General features: G+C 40.1%; 2 protein-coding genes across 3 annotated transcripts; one reads left to right on the top strand and one right to left on the bottom strand.

The window, feature by feature from the left end:
* The first annotated feature begins 1,146 nt into the window (after positions 1-1,146).
* LOC115158682 (protein mago nashi homolog) lies at positions 1,147-5,277 on the top strand. The gene is made up of 5 exons (XM_029707882.1): positions 1,147-1,345; positions 1,848-1,906; positions 2,044-2,154; positions 4,823-4,905; positions 5,042-5,277. Exons 1-5 carry the CDS (start codon positions 1,255-1,257, stop codon positions 5,139-5,141), a joined length of 444 nt encoding a protein of 147 aa, XP_029563742.1. The 5' UTR covers positions 1,147-1,254; the 3' UTR covers positions 5,142-5,277.
* A 157-nt stretch (positions 5,278-5,434) lies between these two features.
* On the bottom strand, positions 5,435-11,148 carry cpt2 (carnitine palmitoyltransferase 2). 2 transcript variants are annotated; one of them, XM_029707881.1, is made up of 9 exons: positions 10,909-11,147; positions 10,653-10,787; positions 10,251-10,331; positions 10,053-10,159; positions 8,776-9,037; positions 8,219-8,555; positions 7,541-7,951; positions 7,083-7,377; positions 5,435-6,935 (listed from the first exon to the last, which is right to left on the bottom strand). In XM_029707881.1, exons 2-9 carry the CDS (start codon positions 10,676-10,678, stop codon positions 6,607-6,609), a joined length of 1,848 nt encoding a protein of 615 aa, XP_029563741.1. In that variant the 5' UTR covers positions 10,679-10,787; positions 10,909-11,147; the 3' UTR covers positions 5,435-6,606. The 2 variants fall into 2 exon arrangements, with proteins under 2 accessions (XP_029563741.1, XP_029563740.1); XM_029707880.1 differs by having other exon boundaries at positions 10,653-11,148.
* Positions 11,149-18,585: the final 7,437 nt, after the last annotated feature.

The following is an 18,585-nucleotide window of genomic DNA, read 5'->3' as shown; positions in this document are numbered from 1 at the left end:
CATGATTAGGCTATCTACTTTGTGAGATGTAGAACTAGAGAAAGTGATCATTCAAATGTCAGCTCAGGAACTTGAGAGATTTTCAATATGAATATAACCATGAACACTAGCAATACCATGCCTGTCTAAAATGTAGAGGAAATGTCCTAACTTGAATTCAATGTACATGACCTTTCATTTCAACGGCCTTCAAAAAGTCAGTCAAGCAATGCCTATCATAGGCAGCCATCTTGCAAACATTCAGTAACAAATGCATTCCTTTTCTCAAAATGTATTATGATCCAAAGGCTGTTGATGTGGATTATCTGTATTTATTTCAATAATTAAAATGTTGCTTTGTGTATAATTGTATAAATTTAGCTTCGATGTTGGTGATGAAATCTGCTGTACATAAAACACATTTTGTCTTGCAATTCAACTCAATGACATGATATGAGTTACTTACTTGCAAGAGCTAGCTAGCTACTGAACTACATTTGTTCCATGATCAGGGTGTAACAGTGGACCCATGAGTAAGTAATGTCAACGGCCTCAGTGTGAACACTAACTTTGAAAATAGTAATGTGCTATACAGTATGTGTGAAGGATGAGTCCTTTGACACAGCTCAGGCATTGTTGTACATGACTTTAGCACACAAGAGACCTGTGATAAGAGAGAAAGAAATAGTATGATTAACCAAAACTGTTACCAGACCACAAGTAAAACAGAGAACCAAGTTACCCATCAAATTGTGATAACCATGACCTAACTGCTTTGCCTCAAAGTTGGAATTATAAAATAGTAATATTATTCTTTCATGTAGGGATTCATTTTCTGGTTGACACACACAAGGATATGACTACAAGAGCCTTAATAATTGTATTATAATGTAAATATAATGCAAACAATCTGCAATCAAACAAGGAAATAAAGTTTTTGTACTATGTATGCTGTGTGAATGTTTCCTTTACAAGATTCACAGATGGAGAAAACCATATAAATGGATTGCAAGTAATATGAACAGATCAGTGAGGCACAATCTTTGGGACCCAATCATTAAATAATATGGTGTTTTATTGACATCTGCCGGTTAAAATACACGCTAAAGCACAGCCGGTTTGTTCTGACATCAATGCAATGCGACCATTCATCTGCTATAACAAAAAAGCGCCACAGCACGCATGCGTGTTGTGCGGAAGACGATTTAGTTGGAGGTGTGCTTTCGTTGATTCCGATTCTCACAGACTCCGTAAACACTGCATTTGCGGTTTATAATGTCAACAACTGACTTTTATTTGAGATATTATGTCGGGCACAAGGGCAAGTTTGGACACGAGTTCTTGGAATTCGAGTTTAGACCGGACGGTAAGTTAGGCGGCAATTTTAGCCTGCCAGTTAGCATTAGCTAGCTAGCAAAGTACGCAAACGATGGCTTGCTAGCAGCATTTCCTCATTGCTTTTAGCGGAATTAGCTTTTATAGCTAGTCTTGTTTTCTGTTATAAAATCATGGCCTCAGAAATACTATAATTGCGTCGTTACGTCTTAGTCAGTGCTTATTTCTGTACCATAACCTCATTCATCTATTCTGGCCAGCTAACTAACGTTAGCTAATTACAGTACTAACTTAGGTAGGCGCTAGCTAGCTAGCTATACAAGTAGCTAACTTGGCAATGGAGCTATTTCTTTAGCTAGTTAGCCAACAGATTTCGACAAATAGCCTAGAAGGTTTTACAGCAGGTTTAAAAACGGTTAAATGTATACTAGCTACAATAAAAGACTACTGTGTAACAGTGCAGTGTGTCAACAATGTAACAACATTCATAACGAACGTGAAGATAACAATGAATTTATTGATTGTATTTTCAGGTAAACTGAGGTACGCGAACAACAGCAACTACAAGAATGACGTCATGATCAGAAAAGAGGTAACTTTACAAATTTACAAAGGGCTACTTTGTTACATCAATCTGTGTATTGCCCATCAATCCAATTTCTGTGTGAGATGCTGCTGCAGCAATTGAATATGCCATAGAAACCATATTGTGATTGTTCTCCAATACAGGCCTATGTACACAAGAGTGTGATGGAGGAACTGAAGAGGATCATAGATGACAGTGAGATCACCAAGGAAGATGATGCATTGTGGCCGCCCCCAGACAGAGTGGGCAGACAGGTCGGTTCACCCACTCACACCTTCCTAAATACTAGTGATGGACACCGAAATGGAAAATCTATTTGATATCATATTGGTTTGTAGAAAATACATTGGATTTGATTTCAGGAAGCTGACTAGTGGTGCCTATTGAGCAGCCTGATGGTCTGTTAGTTTTAGTACCTCCTGTGTACGAGTTGCAACTGTGTGAATGTTCACTTTTCTGTGAAGTCTAGACAACTGCTTGCAGATTGCCCATTGGGCAAGGTGTGAATGTTCTGGTAGCATAAAGCTACCTAACCAGTTCAAATACAATGGGAAGTCCATCCAGTTGATGGTCCATCGGGAGGAATTTAAATAGGCTAACTCAAGTTTTGTGCTAGTAGGAACAGCCATGTATGCTTTAACTTCTTTTTTCTCCTGCAGAATATTGTAGGTTAATTAGTGCCTAGCGATTATTGTTTTTTGAGTTCTGGTTCATAAAAAAAATATGTTTTTCAATTACATTTTTTATATATTTTAACAATAAATGCATTATGTGGGTTCAATACGGTAACAACACATAATAAAACAGATGGTGGACAGTCCACTACTATCACTTATTAGGCTTTAACCATTTATTCACATTACATAAATACAATATTTGGCTTGTGTATATTACATATTTGTTTTTAGTATGATGATGACATTATTTAATTAAACCCCAATGATGGTGGTGACTGCTATTGCTGCACGGTATACTGATTACTGAAACTTGTGTACTTGTTTGATGATAAAAAAAAAATTGTTACTACAATTTTTGTAATGTTAGGTACTTCTGTCAAATGTGTGTCACGTGAATGAGAGGATCAAGTCTGTATCAGCGCAGCCCCTTGATAGCGCAAACAGCAAAGTGTCACATACTCATTCATTGCTAGAGCTGTTTGGGGTTTATTGTTAGCTCCCCACTCGTGCTGCACAGAAGTTTCCAGCTTTAATTGTAGGCTAACTTTCCAGCTAGCTTACAGCATAATTCACTACCTTAGTACATTGTGTGATAATAAGCAAACCGTAACTCAAAATATGCTGATTTCAAAACTGTTTGTGACCAACAACATTATTTATTAACTTTGTCTCCCTCGCCACCAAAAATGTATTGTTCTTCGTCTCCCTTGCCTCCTGTCTGGTTTCTAGATTGCATAGCCACAAAGTCAGATTCCACAGCTACGTTCTACTTTGTGAATGTCATTAGTTTCTTAGAGGCAGTGCACACTTTTATAAAAGAGATTGCTTCTATGCAAATGTTGATCCATTAATATAAGATATGTTCTCCTAGTAGTTGCCAATAAAAATAATTATTGAATGGAAGGGATTGTTTGTCATCTGTAGCCCATGAAATCAGCTAAAACAAGTTCAATAACATGCACACACTCTTATTGAATAATATGCATTCACCTGTATGGTGAATAGACCTAGGCAACATCTTGATTTACCCAGTTTCAGTAGAGATTTCATTCAAATAAATGATTACCATAATGTTTTGTAGTTTGTTTTTACCAAAGTCAAATTGGTTGTATAATTTATTAATTAATGCATACATGACTGTATCAAATGTCTCAAATGTAATGAATTTGAACTCAAAAGATGCCCAATGATTGAACAGAGCAGTAGCTGAGTTTCTGTCAGGATCAAGTGCCATTCTGTGACTGGCTAATATGCCTTTTTCTTTGTGGTATCGAAGTCAAAATCCTGATTTGTGACAACACTTGTGACTGCCTATTACTGAGTATAACTTATTAATAAACCATCCTTTATTTACTTTACTTAATATTTCAATTGTGTATTATTTCATTCCAAGTCATCTCATCTTTACTCAAATATTAGCAGCCAGCATTTTATCTCTGTTCTCCCCAAAGAGTCATCCTTCAGGTTAGCCTAGTTGCCTGACACTCACTATTTCAGTAGTTCTTCAAAGTAGATAAGGCATACTTTTAACATTGCTAAATAATAACTAGCAATCAATTAGATGTAGAGACCGTAGCAACTGCTCTTCCTCTCTGTGTTTGTCTGATGGAAAGAACCAATGAGAACAGGTGCAATGGATTCTAGTCATTGTAGTTAATTATCATGTCCCGGAGAGAGATCTCTCTAAAGAGCTTCTGTGTTGAGCGACAGTAAGAAAAAAAACTGAACAAAGTGGAATTCAAATAATTGAACCGACGGCAGTCAATTAGTTATTTAAAAAATGAAAATAAACAAATTCAGTTAACCTTAGTCCTAGCAATTAACAGAAAAAATAAACCGATATCAAGATATGTCTTGCTCATATCGATATCAAATGATATCCTATCCAATTATCAATATTGGTGCACACCACTTCTAAATACGGAAACTTACAAAGCATGGAGGTTGACTGAGGCAACGAGTCTCTAACTTATTGTGCTTTTGGGAAGGGCTGGCCATGAAAGTCAAGTCCATTGTTTACTTAGTGATGGTAGTCTTCTAGGGGTTGTGACCTCTGCTGTCCACATCAGACATCTGTCCAATGAAATAATTTTAACCAGTGTTCAAGTCTGACCCTTTCAGCACAAGACGGGACTCCGGGCACAACCCCATAAAGTTACAATGATTTAGTAAACAATGTTCTTTTTTTTATGGCTTGAATTACTAATAGTGTCTGAGGAGTGTCTTAACTTCTTAACTCTTTTAGGAGCTGGAGATCGTCATTGGCGACGAGCACATTTCCTTCACAACTTCCAAGATTGGTTCCTTGATTGACGTCAACCAGTCAAAGTAAGTACAATAATACTCTCTCAAATGTATATATCCCTCAAAGTTCCCAATGGAACTCAGATCTCCACAAGTGCATAGTGGGGTTGATGTGGAATTAGGTGCCAGCTTCTAAAGTAAATGCCATTGTGTTTTCCAGGGACCCAGAAGGCCTCCGCGTGTTCTACTACCTGGTTCAGGATTTGAAATGTCTCGTCTTCAGTCTCATTGGATTACACTTCAAGATCAAGCCCATCTAAGAGGGGATGTTTTTTTTCTGTTGGGAAATGTTTTAATTTCATTTTTTGATTCATGTATTACAAATGTACATTTGCTTTTGATCGATCAGTCTTTTTTATTTTAAATAAATGATTGGAAAAATTCCAAATGTTTTAATAGCCTTGCGTTTCAATACATTTAAGTGTTACTTACTGGAAGCCATAGCTGTGGTTTAGTCCATTTTGATAGTATGAAAAAGGTTGGAGAATTGCACACTACACTACCTGCTGCTCAGTCCTGTCGGTTTTGAGACAAAGAAATAGGAATCTCTCCGTACAGAGGTCAGTCTATTTTATTCTAGCACCCAACTCAGTACACGGATCAACAGAAAGTTAATTACAGTCGAGCAAAATATATTCATTATTCCAGGCCACATTTAGTTTGTTCTTTACACTACTTCAGTAAAGCTGTGTGTGAGGTGAACATTCCAGAAGGAAAACCGTCTGCCCCAGTGCAGTCAAATGGGATTGTCCTGCGTTTTATATTTCCACATCGAAGTTGGAATAATACTGTGAAAATGATAATGCCCTTTTAGTGTAAGCGCTGTTTGAAAAGACTGGATTTCAGCCTGTTGGTGGGATGGAGTTGACCTTCCATGGTGATATCCCCAATGCGGTAATTTGATTAATAGACCGCAAATTTTCCATTTTCTCCACCCCGCAAAGACAGTCCTAGTAAAATTCTTGCTTAAGAAGCTGTTCTTTTTGACCATTTCTTTATTAAAATGATGACAGGTACTTGTTACCTAGAAAGGATTTGATAGAGAACAGCTGCATTGGACCTTTAATAGCAAAGATCTTAGGTATTGCTTTAAAACATTTTACATCACAAAGCAACGTGGATATCTGTAAATTGTGATACAATCCTTTGACAAGGCTCTCTACAGCAACAAAAAATGAAGTGCTACTCTGAATATATCAATATTACTAGATTTAATTTCCCTATCAAACTGGCCTTTACATGAGGACATTAATTCAAAAGCACTGGCCTTTATCTGTAAAGGTTAGTACTATAAAATGTGCGACTTAATTTACTAGGCTCTAGATAAATACATTGCAATGCTAGTTAGAAAAGGAAGAAACATTGGATCAATCAAACACCTGAAGCTTTCATTGTTTTTGCCTTCATGACTCTAGTGTATTTGGTATTTCCTTGGGCATTATGAATCTGTGTACAGTCAGTTAGCTACTTGACAGTATATGAATATGACCTCTACTGAACCATGCAGAGCTTGTTTGATATTCCCTCTTTATTAACCTATACCAGTACTTCCAACCCACACCTCAGGAAATGTGACTTTTCAAGCTGACATTCATCTCACTGTACTATACAACTGTAGTCGAAATCAGCCGAACTACAACAAATTTAGAATTTTCACTTGATGTCAATGCCCGACAGTGAAAATTCAACTGAAGTGGAAGTTAGGATTTGCGGTAAAACCTTTCTTTAGCTGAGAGGCTTTCCTTCCAGAACAGAGAAAATGTCCTCTAGAGACTTATGAACACACTGCAGGAACTCATGAACATTACGCTCTGGGTAACTAGACACATTGCAGCCAATCCACTCATCATGGACACCGTAGCCCACCCCGAATCCATCGGGCACCACAGGGGCAAAGCCTCCCAGGTTAACGGCAGGGCTGGTGAGGGTGCTGGTGGAGAGGATGTTGTGGTTGATGGCGGCGTAGGCTGGGTCCTGGTACAGGCTGTGTAGGGCTTGGCCCTTTGAGTTGGCCAAGTACTTCATGGCAAACAGATGCCGGTCAAAGCCTTGGGCTTGTGGGGGAAACATTCAGAAAAACACAAAATTGTAATATTTGAAATGACTGATAAAATTTGAGACCATTACAAAAACATTTCACTCAACTACATTCTATTCAACTTGATAAAATATCATATAATCTAGAAATAAAGTGGACTGACCCATAGCTGCCTCTTTGGTGAGCTGCCCGTGATATTTGGAGCATTCGCTGAGCATGCCTATCAGTTGCTCAACGCTGTGTTTTCCTGGCTGTTGCACGAAGGCCTGAGCACAGCGCTGTGTGTGTATTGTAGCAGGCCGGATGGTCTCTGTACGACCGTGTCTGAATGCTGCAGTGCTGCAGGACTCGTATGTGGCCACCGTCTGCCCATACTGCCTCAGGAATCCCATCTGGAACGCTAGCTGAGCAATGGCATCCGGACTCAGCTTCTTCTTCTTCAACTGCTCCTTCCCGCCCTTAGATAGATGGATGATAACTTAATCCCCAAGGGAAAATTGATTTGTCAGCAGCAGCAATATATTCAAAACATACAAAGGACAGGGGGTGACAGCAACAATAAACATCAAAGTGCAAAATGGTTGCAACAATGGTCAGGTTCAGTGCAAATGATCCATCTACCTTCATGAACTGCATGGCGTCTATGGTGAGCTTGGATACAGCTGCGTGGAAGTTCTCTTTGGCCTTGATGACCCCGTTCTCCAGCTCTGCGTCTAGGTTGAACTGGAGTCTCCTCACGGCTGAGGCTGAGTCCACGGCTGCAGGCTGAGAGCCAGGGTTCACCAGTGGGTTCTCCGTAGAGTCCTTGAACACCTCGTTCTGGAAGCGGAGAACAGCTACGCCGTCGCCCCACGAGTGCTCGAAGTTGATGGCGGCGTTTCCGCATTTGGCCATGATGATGCTGAAGGACTTGTCATACCAGCGGTTGGTGCCGTCCCCGTGCAGCATGTTGTGGGAGATGTGGATGTGGTCATTCATGCTCTCGTCGTCCAGACACAGACAGAAGAGGGCACTGTCCACCAGACCTAGCACCTGAATTGAATATATATATATATATATATATATATATATATATATATATATATATATATATATATATATATATATATATATATATATATATATATATATATATATATATATATATATATATATATATATTTTTTTTTTTTTGAAAAAAATATTACATTAACAACAAGCATTAGATCCCAGAAGACATAATTTGAAAAAAAAAAATAGATTTCCAAAGTGGTCCTTAATGGTAAAAGACAAACATTTGAAGGATATCAAAATATTTACCTCTCCGTTCCCAGTGGCCAGGAGCTTCTCCCGCAGCCGGGCCCATGTGTCCCTGTTCTCGCTGGTCAGCAGCCCCAGGGGGTGGGCCGCGGCCGGGGTCGGGTCCGACAGGATGTGCTTCAGGTGGGCTTGGATCTCCGCTGGCTTTACCAGGTTCCCATCGCGGTCTATCACGTCAAACACGTACATGTTGCCTCCCCTCATAACTAGTAGGTGGCGTCCTTTTGGGTCAGTGAAGAGCTCGTCTTTCCCTTGCTTGGGGATGCGGGTCGCATTGAAGAGGCGGAAGTACTGAGACATGTCCAGAGGGTAGGCATTCACCATGAAGGCTCCATACCTGTAAATCAAAGAACATCAAGAATGTAACCATTTGTGAACCATTTTGTAATGTTTGGATTAGATATGTACTGTATTTTCTTGGTCTCCTTTTTCACTTATTGTAAAGCCCATCTAGGAACTGATGCTGTATATTAGTGCAAGCTAAAGCATGATGGTGCATCTTGCTGTTGATGATTCAATGTGAACAATATTTACATTTTATCTGTACATTTCATTACCAGGACAGGGAGGAGGGGACCCAGCGGATGAGTTTCTTGAAGCTGTCCGTGTCGCTCTTAGCTGGGTTCAGGTGGAACACCTCGGGTTCCAGGAGTCCAGCGCGGAGAGTCTTCATGAAGCGCACAGCGGAAGCCACCATGTTGGTTGCTCGCACTAGCTGGTTGTTGTACTCCGTCTTGGGGTCCGGGTTGAAGGACATAAAGGGGTTGAAGTTCAGCACTACGGAGTCCCGCGCTGACAGGTACATGTCGAACCATGGGGCTAGGAGGATGCGATGACTAATTAAAATAGGAAGGCCCTAAAAATTGCCAAAGACTCCAGCCACCCTAGTCATACCGCACGGCAAGTGGTACTGGAGCGCCAAGTCTAGGTCCAAAAGGCTCCTTAACAGCATCTACCCCCAAGCCATAAGTCACTTTACCCCTACCTACATGCTCATATTACCTCGACTAACCTGTACCCCCGCACATTGACTTGGTACCGGTAACCTCTGTGTATATATAGCCTTGTTATTGTTATTTTGTGTAATTTTTTTCTTCAACTTTAGTTTATTTAGTAAATATTTTCTTAACTGCATTGTTGGTTAAGGGATTGTAAGTAAGCAATTCACGGTAAGGTATACACCTGTTGTGTTCGTCAGTGGTGAAAAAAAGTACCCAATTGTCATACTTGAGTAAAAGTAAAGATACCTTAATAGAAAATGATTCAAGTAAAAGTGAAAGTCACCCAGTAAAATACTACTTGAGTAAGTCTAAATATACTTAAGTCTAAAAAGTAAATGTAATTACATAAGTATATTTTTGCATCAAAAGTAAAAGTATAAATAATTTCATTTAAAACATTTTTTTTTTATAGATATCCAGGGGCACACAAACACACAATTTACAAACAATGCATTTATATTTAGTGAGTTTGCAGGATCAGAGCCAGTAGGGTAGACCAGGGATGTTCTCTTGATAAGGGCGTGAATTTGACAATTTTCCTGTCGAGTACTTTAGGGTGTCAGGGAAAATGTATGGAGTAAAAAGTACACTATTTTCTTTTGGAATGTTGTGAAGTAAAAGTTACCAAAAATATAAATAGCAGATACTTTCAAGTACTACTTAAGTAGTATTTTGGGGGTATTTTTACTTAAGCAGTTTACACAACTGGAATTCGGCGCATGTGACAAATACAATTTGATTCGAAAATACAGGGATCTATGTACGAACAATGGTTATTTCAAAGTTACATAGGTTAATATTGTGAGGTTTCTGTTAAAATGGTAAAATCATACCCGATATGTAGCTGGTGTGCTTGTTCCGCTTGTCTTGCGCTACCAGCTCCTCATGCATTTGTTTCCCCACGCCATTCTCAAAGTCACGGGCCAGTTTCTCTGTGGTACTAAAAACATTGAATGTGTGGGTGACAAATCATTTACAAGGCACCACCTCAAGTGTTAAGTGTGAGTAACTGGAAGGTGACTGGTGCTTACCTGAACTGGTCGTCATCGAGAAGAGGCCGCTGAGCAGCCAGATACCTTTTGATTGTATCCTCCAGTTTTGGAACTGGTAGCCTGTAGCATTTTGGATCGTTATTTTATCTGAAATAAATGCGTAACTACGGCAGTACATGGTACATATTTACAAACAGCTCCCTCCAGTGGCTATCCTGTATCTCATTCAGATCTATGTGCACTTTCACCTACATTCCCTTTCGTGCCATGAACAGTCACCTACTTACAGAATTAGAACTGGTTTTAGCACACTTGATATATTTCAGAGAAAATATATTGTCTAAGGTGTGATACTAACAACGATTGACAATGCATTATGAGGTAAGAAGTAACTAAATAACCAAAATATGCTATAAATGAAATTCACATGTGTTTACATACCTGGGTAAACTCTTCTGGTAGTGCATTGTAGGCACGATGCTTTTATGCAGGTACTCTCTATCTTCGCTGTTGTAGCTTCGTTTGTTTGTTAGTGCTGTAGAAGTGCTTCTCAGAGGCTTCAGATTCCCAGGTTTCCTGAGTGTGGCACAAAACTGCATGGTGAGCAAATTCGCCATAATGTCTACTAGTAATCTTAGTTCCTATTCTCACAGAAAGGGAAGGCTTGGATAGGGAGAACTTGCAGTGACCGACCTACTTGCTTGCTAGATAGCTAAACTAGCTGGGTATGGCAATTAAATTGGAATTGTTATCAGCTAAGTGCTCTATAATTTCCTTGATTACAAGCTTATTCAATCAATGAATAAGTTAGCTCTCCCGACTGCCCAGTAGATACGTCCTTCTTCTAAAGCTTCCCCTCTTACTGCCTAATAGGATGACAATAGAGACAGACAAAAATACATTGACAAGAATTTGTAACAGCGGAAGGAGGAAGTGTTTTACAGGATATTGACACCTTGTGGTACGTCAGCGGGGGAACATTACCCACTATAGTTTGTTTCCTATGGCGCACTGCAGACCTCTATTTACATTTACTGTACTTTGACAAAGTAAGTTTCGTATACATGATTAATCCCACACACAACATAATGATAAATAGTGTACATGTTTGCTACTCAAGGTGATTATTTCCTAATAATAATGTTTTTCTTTAAAAAAAATCGGGGATATTGTAGATCTCTGCTTGACCACAATGTGACAAATAGAAAGGGTTCAAACAAATGTTTTTTGTTACTATTTTCTGAAACGAAAAGAGACAACGTTCAGTTTTAGTACAATACTTATACTATACCAGAAGAGGGCAGCATATGCTTGATCAGTGAATGGTTTGGTCTGGCCACGGCAAGCGTTCGCTCAATGCTGTCCTGCTGTGCTCCCCCTATCTAAAACAACAGACTGTCACTCGCAGCAGTAAGCAGTCGGCAGTAGCAAAACATTGTCTGCCTTACCTCGGCTTGGAAAACTGTTAGCCTATCATTTCTGTTGGGCGAGAGAGTAATCAAGCCAGCTTGAGTTTGACGCTCTGCCTTAAATCCTCCCCCACCTGCCCCCAGTAGCAGCCACAGCATCCATCAATTTCCCCTCCCTGGATCCATCCCTCAACCTAGCTCCCTGCCCTAAAAGTGTGACAGTTCATAGCCCCCATTAGACTGATGCGATTTTCTGCTGTTATGTTTGCCTCCATTCTGCAGAGTGCAAACGGGTCGACCCGGCCTGGCTTGTGCATAAACAGCAGTGTCATTTGCTAACACCCCCACCCCCACATCCTCTCACATAGCCTCTCGATCCCAACACTCTTAGAAAAAAGGTGCTCTGCAGAACTATATAGGGTTCTTTAGTTTATTCCCATAGGATTCCTATTTGAGTCAGCCATGCCTCATTGCCCTTCCAACATTTCCTAATCTCCCACCCCTTCTAATGCGACTAACCCCGATGCTCCTATCTCTTTTTCCCCTGCCCCGCTACAAAGTTTCTCCCTGCAGGCAGTCACTGACTGAAGTGCTAAAGGATCTCTTTAAATTTGACCCCCAAAAACCATCTGGCGACTCCGGGATGCTGGCCTTTTAGGCAGAGTTACAATGAAAAAGCCATATCTCAGACTGGCAAATAAGAAGAAAAGATTAAGCTGGGCAAAAGAACACAGACATTGGACAGAGGAACTCTGCCTAGAAGCCAGCATCCCGGAGTCGCCTCTTCACTGTTGACGTTGAGACTGGTGTTTGGCGGGTACTATTTAATGAAGCTGCCAGTTGAGGACTTGTGAGCCGTCTGTTTCTGAAACTAGACACTCTAATGTACTTGTCCTCTTGCTCAGTTGTGCACCGGGTCCTCCCACTCCTGTTTCTATTCTGGTTAGAGCCAGTTTGCGCTGTTCTGTGAAGGGAGTAGTACACAGCGTTGTACGAGATCTTCAGTTTCTTGGCAATTTCTCGCATGGAATAGCCTTAATTTCTCAGAACAAGAATAGACTGACGAGTGTCAGAAGAAAGTAATTTGTTTCTGGCCATTTTGAGCCTGTAATCAAACCCACAAATGCTGATGCTCCAGATACTCAACTAGTCTAAAGAAGGCCAGTTTTATTACTTCTTTAATCAAAACAACAGTTTTCAGCTGTGCTAACATAATTGCAAAAGGGTTTTTTAATGATCAATTAGCCTTTTAAAATGATAAATTTGGATTAGCTAACACAACGTGCCATTGGAAAACAGGAGTGATGGTTGCTGATAATGGGCCTCTGTACGCATATGTTGATATGCCATTAAAAATCAGCAGTTTCCAGCTACAATAGTCATTTACAACATTAACAATGTCTACACTGTATTTCTGATACATTTCATGTTATTTTAATGGATAAAAAATGTGCTTTTACTTTCAAAACAAGGAAAGGACATTTCTAATTGACCCCAAACTTTTGAATGGTATATAAATATAAATATAGGACAACACACATCACGACTAGAGACAACACAACACTACATAAAGAGAGACCTAAGACAACAACATATCAAGGCAGCAACACATGACAACACAGCATGGTAGCAACACAACATGACAACAACATGGTAGCAACACAACATGGTAGGAGCACAAAACATGGTACAAACATTATTGGGCACAGACAACAGCACAATGGCAAGAAGGTAGAGACAACAATACATCACGCAAAGCAGCCACAACTCAGTAAGAGTGCCCATGATTGAGTTCTTGAATGAAGAGATTGAGATAAAACTGTCCATTTTGAATGTTTTTTTGCAGCTCGTTCCAGTCGTTAGCTGCAGCAAACTGAAAAGATGAGTGACCCAGGGATGTGTGTGCTTTGGGGACTTTTAACCGAATGTGACTGGCAGAATGGGTGTTGTATGTGGAGGATGAGGGCTACAGTAGATATGTCAGATAAGGGGGAGTGAGGCCTAAGAGTTAAAAAAAATAAGCATCAACCAGTGGGTCTTGCGACGGGTATACAGAGATGACCAGTTTACAGAGGATTATAGAGTGCTGTGATGTGTCCTATAAGGAGTATTGGTGGCAAATCTGATGGCCGAATTGTAAAGAACATCTAGCCGCTCAAGAGCACCCTTACCTGCCAATCTATAAATTATGTCGCCGTAATCTAGCATGGGTAGGATGGTCATCTGAATCAGGGTTAGTTTGGCAACTGGGGTGAAAGAGGAGCGATTACGATAGAGGAAACCATGTCTAGATTTGACCTTAGCCTGCAGCTTTGACATGTGCTGAGAGAAGGACAGTGTACCGTCTAGCCATACTCCCAAGTACTTGTATGAGGTGACTACCTCAAGCTCTAAACCCTCAGAGGTAGTAATCACACCTGTGGGGAGAGGGGCATTCTTCTTACCAAACCACATTACCTTTGTTTTGGAGGTGTTCCGAACAAGGTTAAGGGCAGAGAAAGCTTGTTGGACACTAAGAAAGCTTTGTTGTAGAGTATTTCACACAAAATCCGGGGAGGTGCCAGCTGAGTATAAGACTGTATCATCTGCATATAAATGGATGAGAGAGCTTCCTACTGCCTGAGCTATGTTGTTGATGTAAATTGAGAAGAGCGTGGGGCCTGGGATTGAGCCTTGGGGTACTCCCTTGGTGACAGGCAATGGCTGAGACAGCAGATTTTCTGACTTTATACACTGCACTCTTTGAGAGAGGTAGTTATCAAACCAGGCCAAAGACCCCTCAGAGAAACCAATACTCCTTAGCCGGCCCACAAGAATGGAATGGTCTACCGTATCAAAAGCTTTGGCCAAGTCAATAAAAATAGCAGCACAACATTGCATAGAATCAAGGGCAATGGTGACATCATTGAGGACCTTTAAGGTTGCAGTGACACATCCATAACCTAAGTGGAAACCAGATTGCATACCAAAGAGAATACTATAGACATCAAGAAAGCCAGTCAGTTAATTATTGACATGTTTTTCCAACACTTTTGATAAACAGGGCAAAATAGAAATAGGCCTATAACAGTTAGGATCAGCTTGATCTCCACCTTTTTAAATAAAGGACGAACCGTGGCTGCCTTCCAAGCAATGGGAACCTCCTTAGAAAGGAGAGACAGGCTTGGCAATGATAGGGGCAGCAACCTTAAAGAAGAAAGGGTCTAAACCATCTGACCCAGATGTTTTTTTGGGGTCAAGTTTCAGGAGCTCCTTTAGCACCTCGGACTCAGTGACTGCCTGCAGGGAGAAACTTTGAAGCGGTGCAGGGGAAAAAGAGGGAGAAGCATCGGGGATAGTCGCATTAGAAGGGGTGGGAGATGAGGAAATGTTGGACGGGCAAGGAGGCATGGCTGAGTTAAATAGGAATCCTGACTTAATGAAGTGGTGATTAAAGAGCTCAGCCATGTGCTTATTGTCAGTAACAACCAGATCATCAACATTAAGGGACATGGGCAGCTGTGAGGAGGAGGGTTTATTCTCCAGGTCTTTAACCACTTTCCAGAACTTCTTGGGGGGATACAAATGATGTTGACAACCATCGCCCCATTTCAAGACTATTTTCTTTTGGTAAGATTCTTGAATCCTTGGTTAATGTACAATTTTGTTCCTTTTTTCAGATAATTGTATTCTTAATATAAACAAATCAGAGTTTAGTCCTGGGCATAGTACTACCACAGCAACCACACTAGTTGTTAATTATCTTGTCAATGTCTTGGATGCTAAAAAGAGCTGTGCTGCCTTGTTCATTGACCTGTCAAAAGCGTTCGACACTTGATCATTCTGTTTTGCTGAAGAAATTATCCAGAATAGACCTGGAATATACAGCCTGTTTATGGTTTCAGCATGATCTTAGCGACAGAACTCAGACCATCTCGACAGATTAATCTGAATTTCTTGAGATTCAAAAAGGTATTCCTCAGGGTTCGATTTTGGGTAAATTATTGTTCACTTTGTATATTCATGACATAGGAAACACTGTTAATACTTGTAACATTCATGTCTATACAGATGACACAGTTTTGTTTTCCTGTGCCACCTCAGCGCAGCAGGCCATTCGTGAACTTCAGCATGAATTTGATTCAATTCCGAAATCACTTACAGATCTTAAATGAGTGTTAAATACAAGTAAACCAAGCTCATGCTGTTCTCTAGGTCACAAAATGTTGACCCTGAGTACCTGCATATTTGCGCTATAAATGGAGCCCAAATTGAGCTTGTTTCTCAATATAAGTTGTCAGGGAAATTGCAAGATTATGTTATAATGCTTGTATTGCATTATAATGGTTGTTTTATTCGACAGAATAGAGTATTCTGTTAACTATTGTGTGTGTGTGTTCTACTGAGGATGGGTCTCTATGAGATAACACTGACAGAGGAGATTTACGATGTCTTTGGGTGATAAAACCTAAAGAACATTCCAGAGAACATGAGTTAATGTTTTGTTCTATACCGTACCAGGGAGAGATGGCTATCCAGTTTGGAGTCTTAACCTTGTGACATATTCTATGTATCTGTTGTTCATCATGTAGGTTGAAAGGGGTGTATCTTGGCTATAAAAGATCTTTGTACTTTTGTTTTGCCACTCTCAACGGATCATTAGAAATAGTGAATTGTTGAAAGTCATTGCTATTGCAAAGCTCTTATTAATAAAGATGTAGTTTAAGTATAACTCTGACTTGTGTGTAAAGTTTGTCTCTCCTTATTTGATAGTAAAGAAATTAACCACCACAAAGTACCTGGGTGTCTGGACTGATGACAAGTTATCCTTCGTAACACATACAAAATCTGACTAAGAAGATAGGATCCAAGATAGTTTTTTATATAGAAATAAATCATGCCTTAGTAATACAAATGGGAGAAAGGTTGTTCAAACAACACTTCTCCCTGTATTGGATGTTGGTGATATTGTTTACATGCATGCGTCAACCTCTGCTTTAAAACCCTTGGACACAGTCTACCATCCAGCAATATGTTTTATCACAGGGGACAATTTTAGGACTCATCATTGCAGTCTGTATAAAAATGTGGGATCAAATCAAATCAAATGTATTTGTCACATACACATGGTTAGCAGGTGTTAATGCAAGTGTAGCGAAATGCTTGTGCTTCTAGTTCTGACCATGCAGTAATATCTAACAAGTAATTTACCAATTCCACAACAACTACCTTGTACACACAAGTGTAAAGGAATGAATATGAATATGTACATAAAAATATATAAATGAGTGATGGCCGAACGGCATAGGCAAGATGTAATAGATGGTATGGAGTACAGTATATACATATGAGATGAGTATTGTAGGGTATGGAAACATATAAAGCAGCATTGTTTAAGGTGACTAGTGATACATTACATCAGGATGGCAAGATGCAGTAGATGGTATAGAGTACAGTATATACATATGAGATGAGTAATGTAGGTTATGAAAATATTATATAAAGTGGCATTGTTTAAAGTGGCTAGTGATACATCTAATTACATCAAGATGGCAAGATGCAGTAGATGGTATGGCGTACAGTATATACATATGAGATGAATAATATAGGTTATGTAAACATTATCTAATATAAATAATATAAAGTGGCTTGAGTTGAGTTGAGTCAGTATGTTGGCAGCAGCCACTCAATGTTAGTGATGGCTGTTTAACAGTCTGATGGCCTTGAGATAGAAGCTGTTTTTCAGTCTCTCGGTTCCAGTTTTGATGCACCTGTACTGACCTCGCCTTCTGGATGTTAGCGGGGTGAACAGGCAGTGGCTCAGGTGGTTGCTGTCCTTGATGATCTTTTTGGCCTTCTTGTGACATCGGGTGGTGTAGGAGTCCTGGGGGGCAGGTAGTTTGCACCCGGTGATGTGTTGTGCAGACCTCACTACCCTCTGGAGAGCCTTCCGGGTTATGGGCGGAGCAGCTGCCGTACCAGGCTGCTGCTCCGACAGGTACGACAGCTCCGACAGGTACGACAGCTGGATGCTCTCGAGGATGCATCTGTAAAAGTTTGTAAGTGTTTTTGGTGACCTCTCTGTCTGTAAGAAGTGAGCTGCATTCTCTTTTATTTATTTTCAAAGCAATCTTACAGAAACTCCCTCTATATGTAACATGACTAATTAAGATAAGAGTCATAAGTTACCAAACCCGTTCACAGGAATGGATAACACTAGAGATTTTGGAAAATCTGCGTTTAGTTTTTTGCCCCTAATTTGTGGAACAATCTGCAGAGTTCACTGCAGTTAGATGTGCTGGTGCCACTCAGGAGGACCTCTATGTAGTTGTATGTGGTTGCTTTTATTAAATGTTTATTTTTGTTTATTGTGCTGAATTATTGTTTTATGCACATGTGTATGTTGTTTTAATATTCTGTTTTTTTTTTAAACTGTGTACAGGGCTCTCTTGTGAAATCGAGTTTTAATCTCAATGTGACTCCCTGATCAAATAAAGGTTAAATTAAAAAAAATCGGTGCCTTTTGTAATAAGCACACATTCAGATACAATATACATTCGTTCGTCAGACACATCACAACAGTGAAATAAATAATGCATCTATCTTAAACATAGCAAGGCTTATCATTGGTTAAATTAGGGGTTTACGCCAGAATAATATTGAACATGTGTGATTTGAATAGCCCAACTTTTGAAATTGTAGATAAAAAATCTTTGCCTCCAAGGAACTGTAGAGTGCTGCACTAGAGATCAAATCATCACCCTCTCTGCTCTCGTCATGTAGGGTCTTGCGGAGTAGCATAAAGAAGGAATTTCGGGTAGCTATAGTGGTTTCATAACCATAGAGAATGGTAGAGGCCTCTAGTGGCCAAAAGGCGTTTTAGCACGGGCAGCGCCATTGAGGGCTTCCACCATTTTAATGTAGTTAACAGGGTGAGACTTCCAACTTCATTGGCTGACCCCTCCTGGTGAGGTCATGTCCAACCG

Source organism: Salmo trutta, chromosome 22 (genome assembly GCF_901001165.1).
Source record: "Salmo trutta chromosome 22, fSalTru1.1, whole genome shotgun sequence".
In the NCBI taxonomy this organism is placed as follows: Eukaryota; Metazoa; Chordata; class Actinopteri; order Salmoniformes; family Salmonidae; genus Salmo; species Salmo trutta.
The sequence above is the reverse complement of the archived record's forward strand: the minus strand, read 5'-3'. Positions and strand labels throughout refer to the sequence as shown.